Source organism: Vulpes vulpes, chromosome 7 (assembly GCF_048418805.1).
Source record: "Vulpes vulpes isolate BD-2025 chromosome 7, VulVul3, whole genome shotgun sequence".
NCBI classification, from domain to species: Eukaryota; Metazoa; Chordata; class Mammalia; order Carnivora; family Canidae; genus Vulpes; species Vulpes vulpes.
The window spans coordinates 15,445,163-15,462,587 of NC_132786.1; the positions used below are offsets into that span (position 1 = coordinate 15,445,163).

Sequence of the window (17,425 nt, forward strand, 5' to 3'; positions counted from 1 at the left end):
TGCACCGGGAGCCCGACATGGGACTCGATCCCGGGTCTCCAGGATCGCGCCCTGGGCCAAAGGCAGGCGCCAAACCTCTGAGCCACCCAGGGATCCCCTCGAGGTTCCAATGTAGCCCGTCTCAGACTGCCCCCCCGAGGACACCTGCAGAGAGGCGGAGCCCCCCAGGTGAGACGCAGGTGGGGTCAGGCCTCCGCGGCCTCCGGGAGCTGGGAGACGCTTTCTTCCTCCTCATGACATGTCCGAATTTTAACATTGTGGAAGTGTTCACAGCTCTTGTGGGCAGAAGGACTCGGCGCTCTCTGTCCAAGCCCCAAGTAAGGGGAGCCCCAGGGACCCCATGTGGCTGGAGCTAGAGTGGCTGTGGGCATCTAGGTTGGGCCAGGGGCCCCCACCCGAACCGGCTCCTCCTTGGGGAACCCCTTTGGCCCTTGGTCCCAGGGACCCCGGGGTGGGCTTGCCCAGCAGTCACGGGCAACACCCTGTAGTGCTTGCTCAGGGCGCGTTGCCTCAGGGGGAGCAGGGGGCCTGCACCGGATGGGTGCAGGAGGCCAGTGAGGCAAGGCCGTCCTCTCTGTACCTCAGTGGTGGGTCTTGGGACCAGGGGTCATCATAGGTGCCCCCCAAGGCCAGCGGGGCCTCACCCTTGGGACGCAGGTAGGCCCGGGGACACTGTGCCACTTTCTCTTCAGTGTCCACCCTGGTCCTTGCAGAGTGGATGTGGGGCCGGCCAGGGAGAAGAGGGCGAGGGCCGGGGGTGAGGCAAGGTGGGGTGGGTGCCACCTGCAGGCCTGGCTGGGCTTCCTGTGCGTCGCGCGTCACTGCTGCTGTGCCTCGCCCCCGGCTGGTGGCCAGCTTCTGAGGCGTCTGCGTTCTGGGAGCGAGAAGGAGCGGGCACAGGCCCTGCCCTGAGGTGTCCAAGTTCAAGACCCACCTTGCTGCCTCCCTCCCAGGCCCGTGACGAAGCTGTTCCCTCCGGTGGGGCCCCAGGGGCTGCCCGTGGTGAATGGGAGACGCCCTCACGCAGAGGGAGCTGCGCAGCGCACCCAGATCCAACTGCCCCATGGGTGACGGTGGGAGCTGGCAGCTCACGGAGAAAGGATCGGAAGCTCCTGGTGGCCGTGGCCATAGGAACGCTGTTGGACGAGAGTCCACTTTGGGTGGCGGGTGTGCAGATGGTTCTCCCAGGTGGTCCCCACCCACCTCTGGGCCCAGCACTCCTGTGGGGGGGACACAGCCCTGAGAGTGGGTGGACCCTGGACTGGCCAAGAGCCCCCCCGTGTAGGCAGGGGAGGAACCCCGAGAGGCAGAGCCTCCGGTGTGGAGCTGACCTGTCTGGCTGCAGGGGCCACCGCAGGCCTCGAGGCCACTCTGAGCTGCCAGTGGACGGGAGGGGGGGCACTGGGCCCCAGGGCTCCCGGGCAGTGCTGGGCCCTCCTCTCCCCTCCCTCCTGCCCGGTCTGTCCTTATTTTCATCTTTGCTGGATGTGTACAAGGCACTCGTTAGGACCATGGCTTCCGGCGGGGGTCCAGTGTGGCTGTCGCTGAAGATTCCTGGAGAAGCTGGGTTACTTGAGAGAAAGGGGAGAGAGAACTGGTGGAAGACGGGGCAGGTGAGCCAGACCAGCTGATGGAGGGGAGCCTCAGGGGCCTCTGGGCCCATCCCCGCTGCCCTCCCTGACCCTCGGCCACGGACGTCAACCAATTCCAGTACTTAGTCTGTTCAGGCTGCTATAACCAAAATACCGTAAGCTGGGGGGCTTATGAAAAATGATTTCTTACTGTTCTGGGGGCTGAGGGTCCAAGGCCATGGCGCTTGCAAATTTAGTGTCTGGCGAGAGCCTGCTGAGTGGACAGCTTCGTCCCTGTGTCCTCACGCACCGGAGGGAATAGAGGCATCTCTCGGAGGAGGTCTCTTCTAAGGCACGAGTCCCATCCTGTAGGCTCCACCCTTGTGACCTAATCCCCTCCCAAGATGCCTCCTCCTAATACCATCACCTTGGGAGTTAGATTCTGACACATGAACTGGGGAGCACAAGCATTCAGACCATAACAAGTACCTTGTCAAGGAGACTTTTCTTTGCAGACTTGCCCGGAGTCAGCCGGAGGTTTGTGTGGGCCTGTTTCTGGGCTCTCTGTTCTCTCCCATGGATGTACTGTCTATGCTTCCAGCAGAGCACCCCGTCCTGCTTCCTGCAGCTTCGTACAATGTCCTAAAACCGGGCAGCGTCAGCCTAGGACTTAGCTCTCCTCTGATCTTGTGTTGGCTACTCTGGGTCTTTTGCCTCCAAATAAACTTCAGTTTCAGTGTTGGTTTTTTTCTGGGATCTTGATTAGGATCGCATTAAATCTAGAGCAAGCTGGGAAGAGCCGACATCCTGACGGTGTTGGGTCTTCCTGTCCATGGACAGGGGATATCTCTGCATTTGTTCAGTTCCTTGATTTCATTCAGGAAAGCTTTGAGTCTTTCTTCTATAGCTCTCCTATATATTTTGCTAGATTTGTACCTAAGCACGTCATGTTTTTTGGTGGTAGCGTAGATGGTATGGTGTTTTAAACCTCAGATTCCACTTGCTTGTTGCTGGTATGTAGGAAAGCAATTAACTTTTGTATATTAATCTTGTATCTTGCAACTTTAGTATAACTGCTTATTAGTTCCAGGAGTTTGTGTATATGTCCATTTTGGGAGATTTTTTACATTGATAATCATACTGTCTGCAAAGAAAGACAGTTTTATTCTTTTCTTCCCAAGCTGTATACCTTTTATTTCCTTTTCTTGTCTTGGTGTATTATTAGCTAGGGTTCCCAGTATGATGTTGGAAAGGGGTGGTGAAAAGGGACATCTTTGCCTTGTATCTGATCTTAGAGGAAAAGCACTTACTTTCTCTCCAAAAGTATGAGGTGAGTTGTAGGTTCTTTGTAGATTCTTGCTAAGGACTCAACTATGCCCTGCCCAAATTAATAGGTCCAAATTAATAGGTCAAAGCCTTAACCCCCAGTGTGACTGTATTTGGAGATAAGATCTTCAGGAAGTAATTAAGGTTACTTGAGGTCATAAGAGTGGGTCACTGACTTAATAGGATTCATGTCTTTATAAGAAGAGACACCAGAGTTGCTCTGCTCTCCATGTGCACCACTGAGGAAAGGCCATGTCCTCATAGGAGATGGTGGCTACCTGCAGGTCAGGAGCTGAGAGCTCACATAAGAAACTGAACTTGCTGGACCTTGGTTTTGGATCTCCAGCCTCCAGAACTGTGAGAAAATAAATTCCTGTTTTTTAAGGCCCCCGTCCCCCCAGAATGTGACATTTTGAGTTGACTGATACAGTGTTCTTTATCAAGTTGGGATAGTTCCCCTCTGTTCCTAGTTTGCTGAGAGTTGTTATTATGAATGGGTGTTGGATGTTGTCGGATGCTTTTGCTGCATCTGTTGATATGGTCATGTGATTTTCCTTTTAAATCAGTTGATGTGATGGAGTACGTTAGTTGGTTTTCAAATATTTAACCAGCCAGCCTTGCACACCAGGGGTAAATGCTCTGTGGCCCGGGTTTATAATCCTATTTGTGTATTGTTGGATTATTTTTCTTTTTTTTTTAAAGATTGTATTTATTTATTTATAAGATACACAGGGAGAGAGAGAGGCAGAGACATAGGCAGAGGGAGAAGCAGGCTCCCTGCAGGGAGCCCGATGTGGGACTCGATCCTGGGTCTCCAGGATCACGCCCTGGGCCGAAGGCAGACGCTAAACCACTAAGCTACCCGGGCTGCCCCATAGTTGGATTCTATTTGCTAATGTTTTGCTGAGGATGTTTGCACCTGTATTCATGAGGGATACTGGTCTGTAGTTTCTTTTTCTAGTGGTTTTGGTTTTAGGGTAATGATGGCTTCACAGAATGAGTTAGGACATATTCCATCTGCTTCTTTTTCTCTAGAAGAGAATTGGTATAATTTCTTCCTTAAATGTTTGGTAGGACTCACCAGTGAACCCATGTGAGCCCAGGGCCTTCTATTTGGGAAGGTTATTAATTATTGATCCCATTTCTATAATAGATATAGGCCTCTTCACATTTTCCATTTCTTCTTGTGTGAGTTTTGACAGATTATATCTTCCAGTGAATTGGTCCATTTCATCTGTTTTATCGACTTTGTGGGTATAGAGTTGTTCATAGTATTCATTATCCTTGTAATTTCTGTGGGACGAGTGTTGGCTCTGCTTTCATTCCTGATGTTAGTAATTTGTTCTCTCTCTCCTTTTTTCTTATCCTGGCTAAAGGCTTATCAATTTTATGGATCTTTTCAAAGAATCAGCTTTGGTTTCATTGATTTTCTCTGTTTATTTCCTGTTTTCAATTTCATTGATTTCTGCTCTTTTATTGTGTCTTTTCCTTCCTTTAGACTTACTTTGCTCTTCCTTTTCTAGTTTCCTAAGGTGGGAGATTAGATGATTGATTTTTTTTAATTTTTTTTTTATTTATTTATGATAGTCACACAGAGGGAGAGGGAGAGAGAGGCAGAGACACAGGCAGAGGGAGAAGCAGGCTCCATGCACCGGGAGCCCGATGTGGGATTCGATCCCGGGTCTTCAGGATCGCGCCCTGGGCCAAAGGCAGGCGCTAAACTGCTGTGCCACCCAGGGATCCCTAGATGATTGATTTTAAGTAATGTCTTCTCCATGTATTTTAGTTTTCTTTTTTAAAAAAGATTTTATTTATTTATTTATGAGAGAGAGAGCAGAGACACAGGCAGAGGGAGAAGCAGGCTCCCTGCAGGGAGTCCGATGTGGGACTCGATCCCAGAACTCCAGGATCATGCCCTGAGCCAAAGACAGACACTTAACCGCTGAGCCACCCAGGGATCCCATTTTTTAAAAAAAATATTTTATTTATTTATTCATGAGAGACAGAGAGAGGCAGAGACACAGGCAGGGGGAAAAGCTGGTTTTCGAGCTATCTTTCTACACTTGATCTTAGCTAAAAGGCGGAGAAGCGATTCTAGCTATCTTTCTGTTTGTGTTTCCAGTTTAATCCCACTGCAATCTGAGATTTCTATTCTTCTAGATTTGTTAAGATGTGTTTTATGGCCCAGAACTTGGTCTGGGTGTTTCCTGTGAGCTGGAGAAAAATGTGTATTCTGTTATTGCTGGAGGAAGTCGCCTCTAGATGTCCAGTAGATGCAGCTGACTGATGGCGCTGGTGAGTTCAGCCGTGGCCTTCCCGATTTCCTGCCTGCTGGATAAGTCTACCTCTGCTGGAGGCTGTAGAAGTCTCCAACCATAATCACGGGATCATCCACTTCTCCTTGTAGTTCTATCAGTTTTGCCTCGTGTAGTTGGACACGCTGTCTTTGGGTGTGTATGTATTAAGGCTTATCATGTCTTCTTAGAGAAATGATCACCTGATCTTCATGTGATGCCCTCTTTATCCTGATAACTCTCCTTGCTCAAGTCAGCTCTGTCTGACATGAAAACAGCTACTCCTGTTTTTTTTTTTTTTTAAGATTTTATTTATTTATTCATGAGAGACTTAGAGAGAGAGAGAGGCAGAGACACAGGCAGAGGAGAAGCAGGCTCCATTCAGGGAGCCCGATGTGGGACTCGACCTCGGGACCCCAGGATCGCGCCCTGGGCTGAAGGCAGGCACCAAACTGCTGAGCCACCCAGGGATCCCTCCTGTTGTTTCAAATTACCGTCAGCGCAGTGCTCTCCATCCCTTTATTTTTCTCATTGTGGTAAAATATACAGAATTTAAAACTTACCAGTTTAACCATTTTTAGTGCACCATTCAGTAGCATTAAGGACATACACAGTGTGGCACAGCCATCACCACCATCCATCTCCAGAACTTTTTCATCTTCCCAAAGTAACTCTGTCTCCAGGGAAGCATCCCAGTGTGTTCCACCCCCTTCAGACTCCCCTGCATCCGCTGGGCTGGAGCCCCTCTTGTTCCCATCATTTCTGCTGCCTCAAGCCCTCCAGGAAGCTTCGCAAGGGTGTGTGTAGTCTGGGAGAACCGGGACCCAAGGAACCCCTACTGTGGTACAGAAGGGTGGTGGGTCTGGGCAGTGTTGAGAGTGACGGTGTGAGCCATGAGACTTACATCGAACAGTGGGGACACATATCGAGGTCAAGCTCTCTTCATCTGTGTGGGGCTGTATGAACTCTGTGACTGAACAAGTCACGAAGATTCATCACCATTGTGCGACCTTACGCCTAGATGTCCGGGTGTGCATCACAGGTGGGCGGGCAGGGCCCTGCTGGGTTTTTGGTCTGACCTGCATCCACAAGACTCCAGGTGAAGTGGCTGCTCTTTTTGGGTTTGGCTGTGTGTCCTTGAGGGCGCTGGGGACCTCAGCTGGCCAGCCGGTGGTGTGTCTGCCCTGCCTCACCATCTCTTGCTTTGTGGACCGATTCATCCAGAAGATGTCTGTTGCTGGACTTCCAGGGGTCTCATAGCATTTCACAAAGGGGTCAGTCTTGAGGCCCTTAGACCAGAAGCCCCTCTGCCCCCATTCCTGGCCCTCCTGAGACTTTCTTTTTTTTTTTTTTTTTTTTAAAGAACTTCCTCTTTCTTTTTTTTTTTTAATATTTGTTTATTTATGACAGTCACACACACACAGAGAGAGAGAGAGAGAGAGAGAGAGAGCCAGAGACACAGGCAGAGGGAGAAGCAGGCTCCGTGCAGGGAGCCCGACGTGGGACTCGATCCTGGGTCTCCAGGATCGCGCCCTGGGCCAAAGGCAGGCGCCAAACCGCTGCGCCACCCAGGGATCCCCTCCTGAGACTTTCTGAGCAAAGATTTATGTGGTGGAGTGAGTTAGGGAAAGGCCGCACCTTGTACTCCCTAGTTGGACACTCATAGCCCAGATGAGCAGTTGACTTGGGAAGTCCCGCAACTGAAAAAGAAAGGAGGAAAGGCAGGGGAAGGTGACCCATTTATCTTACTGGTTCCCAAACTTACATGCCCACGGAGCCCCCTCTGTACCTACCCCCGTTAACCTCCTGTGGAGGAGATACTTGAGGAACATGATTTGGAAAACGTTTTCCTGGGGCACATGGTGGCAAACTCCATGAGGCAGTGTTGGGGCAGCGCGTGCTGGCGGCTGAATTAATCGTGTCTCCTCAGAATTGGCACGTGGGTGTGCTGACCCCGGTGCCTCAGAATGTGACCTGGTGTGGAGATAGGCCCTGGGCACGTGTAACAAGTTACATCCTACAGCAGGATGCCCCTCATCTAATACGACTGTGTCTTTCTAAAATGGAGAAATTTGGATAGAGACGTGCACACAGGGAGAATGCCGTGTGAACGGGAAAGCAGAGGTTGGGGTGATGCTTCTGCAAACCAGGGAGCACCGAGGATCTCCAGAAAACCCCCAGGAGCTGGGAGAGGCCAGAACAGAGCCTCCCCCACTGCCTCAGGAGGGACCAGGATGTTGATCTGGGACTTCTGGCCTCTGGGTCGGGGGAGACAGTGCCTTTCTGCTGTTTGAGCCGCCAGCCTGTGGTGCTTCCTAAGGTGGCCCCAGGACGCTAGCACAGCAGGGACGAGCAGAGCTTTAGCTCCTCGCCTGGGCTCAGAGGTCGGGACTGGGAGCCGCTGGGATTCCGAGGGCCTCGGGAAGGCCGGGTTGGACAGGTGTTGCAAACCGCCCAGCTGTGGGCCTTAGTAAAGTCCATGGAAATAATGGAGATGTGCAGGGCAGGCCATTTATGAGGAGGGAGATCGTCATCCCAAATGCCTGCCAGCCGAGGGAGCACTCCACTTCCCTGGAGGAATGTTCTCTGCTCCAGAGAGGGCCAGCTGTGATCTAGCGCAGAGCGGGGATGTGTGGGAAGTGACGCTCAACAGCAAAGCCGACCAAAAACCAGGCCCTGGCACACTCGGCTTGTGTGGATGCTGCCAAGGCCGCGGGGGTGCGAGCGTTCACATGGACAATGGCATGTCCATGCCGGTCTCTAGTCACGCTTCTTCAGGCCCGTTTCCCTGTTTCCTCTCTGGACAGCAGTGGGACACGGTCCCCAGGATGACAGCCAGGATGTTTCTGGGGATGGGCAGCTCTCGTGGGCCTGAGCCCTGGATGTCCCCGCTGCAGCGGGACCTGTAGCTCCTGCCCAGTGGGACACGCACTTGTCCAGATCCTGTTGGGGAGCTGCTCGCTCTCCTCACTAGGAGAGGCAGAGGAGGCTGGGGAGGCAGAGGAGGCTGGGAGGCAGGGGAGGCTGGAAGACTGGGGGGGCAGGGGAGGCTGGGAGGTAGAGGAGGCTGGGAGGCAGAGAAGGCTGGGAGGCAGGGGAGGCTGGAAGACTGGGGGGGCAGGGGAGGCTGGGAGGCAGAGAAGGCTGGGAGGCAGAGGAGGCTGGGAGACTGGGGAGGCTGGGAGGCAGGGGGGCTGGGGAGGCAGAGGAGGCTGGGAGGCAGGGGAGGCTGGGGAGGCTGAGGAGGCTGGGAGGCAGAGGAGGCTGGGAGACTGGGGAGGCAGGGAGGCTGGGAGGCAGGGGAGGCTGGGGAGGCAGAGGAGGCTGGGAGGCAGGCGAGGCTGGGAGGCCTGGGAGGCTGACATACTCTCCTGGTGTCCCTGGGACGGGTGTCCTCTGGTAGAGCAGTTTGCAGCTGCCTCATGTCATGCTGTGGAAGAGTTGTTTACGATGTTTCCGAGAGGGAAGAGAAAGCAGAATGTAAGCAGCACCTTCAACTTGTTCTTTAAACTATTTTGTTGATTCCATTTTCCGCTGTGAGCATGGATTGTTTATTATTATTATTATTATTAGCAGGAAAATACATAATAATCAGCAGTCTTGGCTCTCTGTTTCATGGAGAAGTTAATGTTTTCCACCCAATTACTTAAGTCAAGATAGAAAATATAAAAGGACCCCCCTTCCTTCATTCGCAGGAGCTCATTTCAGTCAGAGGTGGCTTAAAAACATTAAGCTATGAGACAAATAAATAGCAGCTGGTTTAGTTTAGATGAAGGCACATGAACAGGCCAGGGGCCTTTCTGACTCCTGCGTGGTGCACCCCCACCCCGGCGCAGGCCCCCCAGCTAAGCCACCTGGGAGAGAGGACACCCCTTAGGGATCTGTGGGGGAGACAACCTGTCTGGCCAGTAGGTGCTCCCGGTGCTTGCCTAGCCCAGGGGAGAGGTCATGCAGCCGACGGTGGGCTCGGGGCGGGAGTGGGGGCAGCACGTGTGCATCCTCCATGGGCTGCCTCCCCCAGGCAGGCAGGGGTGGGTCCTTTGAATTGCCCAAAGCCTCTGGCTTTGTCGGGGTTGCACTTGGAGACCCCGCGGGAACACAGCAGCCTCCTGCAGGGCCTGAGGTCCGGACATGGGGGTGGCCGAGCTGGCCGCCCGGGCACCGGCACCGATGCACCTGCGCTGCGGGCTGGCCCTCCTGACTCCTTCGGAACCTGGCCAGTCGGCCGCTCAGCCAGGTGGGGAGTGGCGGTGGGGGCGGCGGGGCGAGGGGCTCCCGGTGTGTGCCTTGGGCCTGGAAGCTGGGTGGGGCTGAGCCCCCCAGCTAAGCAGGGAGGGCACAGCAGGGGCAGGGGCGAGGTTGACAGGGGCAGATGCAGCCACAGGGACCAGGAGGAGCTGTAGGGCGGGGCTGGCAGAGGAGAGGCGCGGGAAGGAAGGGGCAGAGGCGGGGAGGGCGGAGGCAGGTGCGCTCTGGGCCGGTGGGCAGGTGGGCAGGTGGGCAGGTGGGCAGAGCAGGGGGGCAAGTGTTCCCGGGGAAGGTGTGGCGGGAGCCGGTGGCGGCTGCAGGTGATGTGCATCAGGCGCCAGCTCCGTGCGGCACTGGGGGCAGGCATGTGCTGGTGTTTCAGGCTGGAGGAAAGTGGGGTGCGGACCATGCTGCCGGGGGGGCCCAGGCTGGACCGGGAAGGGAGGGAGGTCCGGGGGTGTGTGGCCTTGCCCCCCTGTGCAGAGGCCCCCACACCGCCTGCCCCGAGGGTGGGGTCCTGCGTGTGAGGAGGCAGAGGAGGGGGCAGCCCCTGGAAAGGTGGGGAGAGCAGGGGGCAGGGTGACCTCTCAGGGCTCCCCTGGGTGGGAGACCTCTGCAGGCAGATGGAGGGCACGCCCTGGAGGCCCCTGAGCAGAGCCGGAGGGCGCCGGTGTGGGGGGTGCTCGCCCACCAGGATGGGCCGGAGGTGATGGAGCCGCGGGTTCCTGCACTGCATCCGCCCCCCGGGGGGAGGCCCCCCGCTGTCAGCCTGGAGCCTGGTGCCTGCTGGTTGAACTCAAGTGATCTGAATAGGGTGTTGGGGTCCTGAGGCCCCTGGGCAGCAAGTGCTGGGGGGCCTTTAAAAGGCAGATAAAACTCATTTAAAAATAAGTGCTTAGAGTCCTTGTGGGTCTGAAGGCTCAGAAAAGATCGGGTTCACTGCGGGGGCGGCATCGCAGAGAAGTGTCCTGGAGTTCAGAACAGAGACCCCGAGTTGTGTTGGGTCCTTGTCCTCAAAGATTCGGTTCTGGGGGTAGGACATGGTGCATTGGAGGGAGGATGTGCGGTGTCCGGGACATGGGGACCCTGGCTCGTGGGGAGCAGCATAGGCTTCCCAGAGCACTGGTGGTTCTGGGGGTGCAGCCCTGAGCCTGCCAGCCAGAGCCCCAGTCCAGGTGCCGGAGGGCTGGCGGCCCGCCTGGGGGTGCAGGTTCTGGCCGACTTTCAGGGACAGCCCCGGGTGAGGGGGCAGAGAGATTGGGGTCTGTGGTGACCAGAGGGCGGAGGAGTGGTAGTCCCTGGGGCCGCACTGGCCTCCCTGGGCTTGCTGCCCACCCAGGGTGTGGTGCAGGGAGTCCTCCAGCGCAGGGGCTGCCCTAGCGCCTGGCTGGCCTCTCCTGGCAACTTCCACAGCAGCTCCCCTTGGACACCTGAGCCCCAGGCCCAGCCCCTCATCATAGACTGGGTTTTGATGGGCGATGGGGTCCGGAGCCCCATGGCCGACAAGGGTGGGGACAGCTCTTTCTAGAACTTTCCTCCAGGCCCGGCAATAGGGATGACCCCAGAGGGGCTCCCGGAGGTGCCCTCCCCCGACCTGGCAGGCGGGACACTGGGAGAAAAAGGTCCATGTCCAGTGAGCTCCCGTGAGCTCCATTATGGAGTGCTTGCTGGATGCACTGCCTTCATTCCCTCTGCTGACTCCTGCCACCTGCCCCTGGCCTCACTCAGACCCTCACTCTCCCAGGCTTAGAGCTTCTGTGGAAGAAAAACCACTGTGTGGCCTGGGAGGGAGGCAGCCCCCCAGGACGTGGGGCAGAAGGCCAGCCTCGGCAGGGTCTGCATGGCTGTGTGTCCGAGAGTCTCTCCACCCGTGGGCTCTCGGTCATTTTGTTCACACGCACTCTGCTGTGTGCTGGGCAGGATTCCCGGCCCACTGCTGTTGATGCCCATACTTACCCCGCCTGGTGGAAGGGCCTATGGGCCTGGCCCCACTCCCAGAATGGGCCCGCCTCTGTCCCCTGGCCACCTCCCTTGGCGTCCACCCTGCCGCAGGCTCGCCGTAAGCGTGCAGTCCGGCTGTTGGCAACTTCCAGCGGGGGGGTCAGGCCTGCCCTGTGAGGTCAGCTGTGGCATGGGAAGTCCTGACTGCCCCACGGAGGCTTGCAGAGCCTCAGGCGAACAGTAAATGCGATGCTGCGGGGTGGATGCAGGGGCCAGCGGTGGGTGGGCAAGTGGCCACACACGCCTTGCTCAGCCCTCGGGCAGCCCTGGGAGCCTCCCTTGCTCCTTTAGTGGATGGGGATACAGGCTCAGGGAGAGGGATGCAATATGGACAGAGCAGGATTCGAACCCAGACTGGCAGATAGCTCCTGGCTTTTCCCCTCCTGCAAGGGTCAAAAGAAAAAAGAAATCATCCTTTCTGTAAATGTTTCCTTACATAGGAGGATCACAGGTGCCGAGGATGCATGTCCCCAAAACTGCCTGTACCCCAGAGGCAGCCACCGCCTGATTCTTGGGCTGACTTTGGAAAAGCAAGACACAGCCCAATGCACAACCGTTGGTTATGATGACCTTCGTCATTAAGAAAACGTTCAATTAGATTTAGTGCAATATTTATTTTTTTTCCAAGAACGCGAGTAATACATTTTAATGAAGTTTTATCCCAAAGGGATCCAGTAGTGCCCCCTTATCGGGGGGGGGGGATCATGTTCCAAGGCCCCCAGCCAACCCTGCCACGTTGTGTCCTGTGAGTGCGTATGGATGGTTACACTTAATTATGAATCAGGCACAGGACAAGTGGTGACAAAGTGGTTTATCAGAGGCTGTGTGAACGCGTCTCTGTCTTACTGTCTGGCATTCGCTCTTCCCCGGATTGTGTGACAGGGTGACAAGCCCCCGTGAGGGGATGAAGAGAGTGACTAGTGCGTGCTGGTGACACCTGTGAGGGGCTGCTGACCTGCTGACCGTGTGTCCTGAGGATCACGTCCTTCCGGTTGAGTGCAGACACGTGCCCCTGCAGATGTTCTCTGAGACGCTGCTTTTGTGTTGCCTGGAACGTGGGGCTTCTGTGGCCACGGGATTCTCAGGCTGCATAGATGGCAGGAAGGCCTGCACCTGCCCATCCAGTGACCTCCCGGCTGGACCACAGACCCTTCCCGAGCCATTCCCTTTCTGGGCCTGACTCATGCGTACCCGTCCGGCGTTCTTGGGAATCCATCTGAAATCAGATTAAACCAACACTGGTGACAAGTGGAGGACCCCAGAGGACCTCGATGGGACCCCCAGGGCCTGCTCTCTGGTCTCTGGCAAGCCTGCCCCCTCTTGAGGGTCAGCATCCATGGGTTGTGGGCCCTCTGGTACCGGCCTCGTGGCGGTAGCTGGCTCGACCCTCCAGACTGGCCCTGCACACCCCACCCCTGCCCTCAGAAGCACCAGTGCTGGGCAGCCCGGGTGGCGCAGCGGTTTAGCACTGCCTGCAGCCTGGGATGTGATCCTGGAGACCAAGGATCGAGTCCCATGTCGGGCTCCCTGCATGGAGCCTGCTTCTCCCTCTGCCTGTGTCTCTGCCTCTCTCTCTCTGTGTCTCTATGAATAAATAAACAAAATCTTAAAAAAAAAAAAAAAAAAAGCACCAGTGCTGCCCTGGGACTTAAAGCCTCTGCTCTCACAGGGGCCCGGTAAGGGGCCCAACCCTCCAGCAGTGTAGCTTGGGGCTCTGATGCTTCTCCCTCCCTCCCGGACCTTCAGTGAGTCCCCTGTGGGCGGCACAGCTCTGGGGAGGGCTCGAGGGCCTCACAGTTTGGTGCCGAGAGCCAGAGGCCGCATGCTCAGAGGCCCTGGGCAAGCCTGGCAAGGACGCCCAGGCTGTGGTCCCGCGGGAGCCGGGGTCCCGCACAGGCCAGCATGAGGAAGCGGGGCTGGGAGCCAGATCCCCAAGCAGATCTCTGCCCAGGCTTCGTGGTTGGGTGCTGGGTGCTCGCAGGGAGATTAACTGGCTGTCCTGTCTCTGTTCCCCATTTCTTCCCCAGGGGGGCTTTCTCGGTGGTCCGGCGCTGTGTCAAGCTCTGCACTGGCCATGAGTACGCAGCCAAGATCATCAACACCAAGAAACTGTCTGCCAGAGGTAGGCACGGGCTGTGTCGGCGCGGGCCCAGAGCTCGGCAGGACTGCAGGGGCACCTGTGGGGAGAAGGTCCCCTTCCCTCGGACGGGGGATCCCCCGGTGGCTCTGGCTGGGGGCTCACGGAAGGCAAGAGGTCAGAGCGCTTGGTGGCCTGAAGACTTCTAGTGACGGATGCTGTGGGGCTGCCAGAATGACCCCTACAGCCCCTACCCCGTGCTGGGGACGGTTTGCAGGGCCCTGGGCCCACAGGGGTGAGCGTGCTGCTGGACACGTGTCCTCGCCCCGCCGGCCTTGCCCCTCCGGAGGCCTAACTAGGCAGCGGCCCCTTCTGGGCACACAGGTACAACCGTGGCCTCCTGGGGTCCGAGCGTAGTCCCCGGGTTGGGGGGACGGAGCCATGGCGGGGGCACTGCCCTAGGCAGGTGACTCAGAGTACAGACCCAAGGGGCGAGGGGCTGGGATTGCCGGAGGGGGTTGCTAGCATGAGGAGGGGCATCTCTGGCCCCAGGGTCAGCCTGGGGGAGGCCGGGTGACCCCTGGGCAGGGAGAGTCAGTGAGGCCCCCACCAGCTGCCGTCTTGTCCAGACACAAATCAGCCTCGAGGCTCCTCCTCTGGCCGGAGAGGCCCTGAGGGCAGCTGCTGGTGGCCTGCATCCCTCCCTGAGACCGTGGGGGGCAGCCCTGGGGAGCAAGCAGTTGAGCCCACCCTGTGCGATTTATTGAGCTGTATGGAGGCATTGTCTGGGGACCTGCTGTGTACCAAGCCTTCAGGCCTGAGTGTGTCCAGGGGCGGGCGCTCCCACCCCAGCTCATGCCAAGGGGCCTGTGGTGCCCAGGGAGCTCTGTCCCGAATCCTCCATGCTCCGTGCTAGTGTTGGGGCCTGAGGGCCGCGTGGGGCCGTGAGTGGGGAGGCTCTGGACAGATGTAGCAGTGCTAGCCCCTGACCGCAGGCGCTGCCCCTGATGGCAGGCGTTCCTTGGGCGCTGCTTGGGGGACAGCGGCGGGCTCGGCGGCCTCCTCCCGTGGCTAGACTGGGATGGGAAGTGCTGTGGATCTCTGGGCAGCTGGATGCGGCCTGTGAGCAGGGGCAGCCCCAGTGCACATGGGCCTGGGTGAGCCGATGCTAGAGGTGATGCTGCCCAGGGCTTCCTGTCGCGTAGCACTCCCGGACTGCTCCGTGATCCAGGGTGCGGAGCACTGGGGGATGCTGGCCTGGACTGGGTGGGGGGAGATGTCTGCACCTGTGGAGTCCCTAAGGCAGGACGAACCGAAGCTGGTTCCAGGCAGGGGAGGAGGAGCCGAGGGTCCCCTAGACCGGTGAGGGAGACCCTCACTCTCATCGGCTGTGCCGAGTGGGCAAACGCATCCACGTAAGCCCCCGAAGCTCCATGTGCAGGGCGCGGGTGCAGGGGAGGGCATGGGGGTGGAGGGTTTTGGGGGATGAATAGGAGTTTGTGAAGCTGAGGCAGAAAAGCACGTGGTATGTTTGTGTGGAACACTGCAGCTCCTCTGAAGTCCCTCGCACTCCTGTGGATGCCCTCAGGGTGCTCCAGGTGCCTGGAGGCTTAGGACCCGCAGCAGCCTAACACACAGGTGTGTTGGGAGAGTCCCGGCCATTCTGCCCCTTCCTGGCCGACAGCCTGCTTTGCTGCCGGCAAGTCCCTGAGGCCTGGGCGAGCGCGGTGGCTGGGGGGGCTCTACAGAGCCTGGGGCTCCTGTCAGTCCTCCTCCGGGCTGTGTCCTAGTAGGGCGCAGCCAGGGCCCTGGGGAGTCCCACCTTTGCCACCACACCCAGGCCTGCCCAGCTCTGGGGGGGGGGGGGGGGGCTGGGATTTTTTTTTTTTTGTCCTGCGTAACTCTTTATTATGGAAAATTTCGAACATCCCCAAATATAGAGAAAGTGACAGAAGGAGCCCCCAACTTCCACAGTGACTGACTCTCAGCCAGTTCTGCTGCATCGGTAGCCCCCTCCCCCATCTTGCTGCACATCCCAGACAGCCTGTCATTCTGCACACGGTGTTCAGCTCTGTTCTCTGACAGAACAGGAGTCTACAGACAACCCGTTGCCTGCCCAGACGGGACCTCGAGATCCTCTGACCCGCCCACACCCCTCCCGGCCTTCCTAGCTGGGGGCTGGGGGCGGGTGGGGGGGGATACCGAGGGGACCAGGTCTCTGCACTCATCCTCCCCTTCATGCTGAGTGTGGGCCAGCGAAGGGCTTGGGCTTGGCACCACACGCCCACCCCGGGCCCACTGTTAAAGGGGTGAACCTAGCCGGCACTTGTTCCTGGCCGCGCAGGGCATAAGTGCTTAAAAGGGGCCGATGGGCACAGTGCTGTTCCCCCCCTCTTGGCCACCAGCCTGCAGGCTGCAGGCCCCTCCTCCACAAAGCTGCTTCCTGGGGTCCTCCGCACAGCGTGGAGACCCCAAGCCTGTCTGGAGGGTGCCTGCAGCTCCGTTGTCTCTGCACCCCTTCTGCACCCAGCCTCTCCCCGAGGCTCCCGGGCTGGCTTCCATGGAGCCGCAGGTTCTCAGCTGGCCTGACGCACCGCCTGGCCCTGTCTTCTCCCTCCTGCTAAGCCTCCGCAGGCCTTGGGCTCCTTCCAGTGCTTCCCACCCCCGGGCCTTGGCACGTGTGTGTCTTCTCTGGAAATGCTTTCCCCAAACCTCTACCTGCTTGACTCCCATTGGTGACATTTCCTCAGACAAGTCTGTGCTGTGCTTCCAGGGCAATCTGGGACCCATGCACCCTGCTTTTATTTTATGGATGTCTTTCCCATCAGACTTTGGGCCCTGTGGGCAGGGACTTGACTGTCTGGTTCGCCACCGTGTCTCCCACACCCTGCCCAGGTGGCGAGCGCTCCAGAAATGGTTTTGAGGGGATGAGCATGTGCTTGGAGTGAATGAATTTTGATGAGGTACAAGGACAGTCTGCTGGAGACGGGTTAGGCTTCCAGGTGTGAGGCTGGGGTGGGGACGGGGTGGATGGGGTCTAGAGGGCTTGCGGCAGCCTTGGGTCTGCAGGGGAGGCCCCTGGTCATATGGAACAGCCAGCTACCTAAGCACCTGGGAGGGCCCAGTTCCAGGCACTTCCGTGGATGCCGGGAAGCAGGGAGGCGAGGCCCGGCGGTGGCTGTCTCCAGCGGGGCCCCAGTGGCCTGAGCAAGGGCTCCCAGCCTGGCTGCCTCTGTGGCAAGCACCAAACCAGTCCCTTGCCAGGAAGATCATGTCAGAGATACATGCCCAGCTGTCCTGCCGGGGGGAGGGATGGAGAGAGGGCCCATGGGTGGGAAGTAGGGTGTCCGGGGAAGTGCCCTAGAAAGAGGAGTGATGGGAAGTGGAACTTCCCAGGAGGCTTTGCCTCCTCCTTCATTTCCACTTGTTATGTGAGTCCAGATCACATGGAGGGGGCCCCACTCACCCCTGCAGGGAGCAGCAGCCTGGGTCCTTTGAGGCTTCTGATGATCAAGAGGCTGCCGGCCCCCAGTGAGGAGGAGCTCACTGGCACTGGACTCAGGATGCCTGGCTTGCCCACTGACTGGCACACAAGGGGGCCACTGGGGCCTGTGCACGCACCCGCTGCACCCCATCTGTGTGCCCCAGGCTGCGGGACATAGATGTTTAAAGCTTCGTCTGTTATTAAGGGGACTATGGAAAAAAATTTAAAAAAAGGAACTGTGGGACATTCATGTGAACGTACTGGGTGGATTAACAGCAACAGTTGGAGGGCAGTAATTGGGCCAGGGTAAGGGGGTCTTTGGGCCTTGCTGTGGGCCCCCCTCCCCCAGCCCATTGGCAGCACCAGTGGCTGCTCCTCGGGGGGACTTTTGCTGCCTTTGGAGGGCACGCTGTGGACATGAGCC

At 57.5% G+C, this 17,425-nt stretch overlaps 1 protein-coding gene across 4 annotated transcripts in view; it reads left to right on the forward strand.

The window, feature by feature from the left end:
• The window catches only part of CAMK2B (calcium/calmodulin dependent protein kinase II beta), a 77,405-nt gene that overhangs the window by 15,019 nt on the left and 44,961 nt on the right, over positions 1-17,425 (forward strand). For all 4 annotated transcript variants that reach the window (XM_072764959.1, XM_072764960.1, XM_072764961.1 and 1 more), the window contains exon 2: positions 13,468-13,562. In XM_072764959.1, the coding sequence (XP_072621060.1) occupies positions 13,468-13,562 (95 nt within the window). The remainder of the gene's footprint in view (positions 1-13,467; positions 13,563-17,425) is intronic.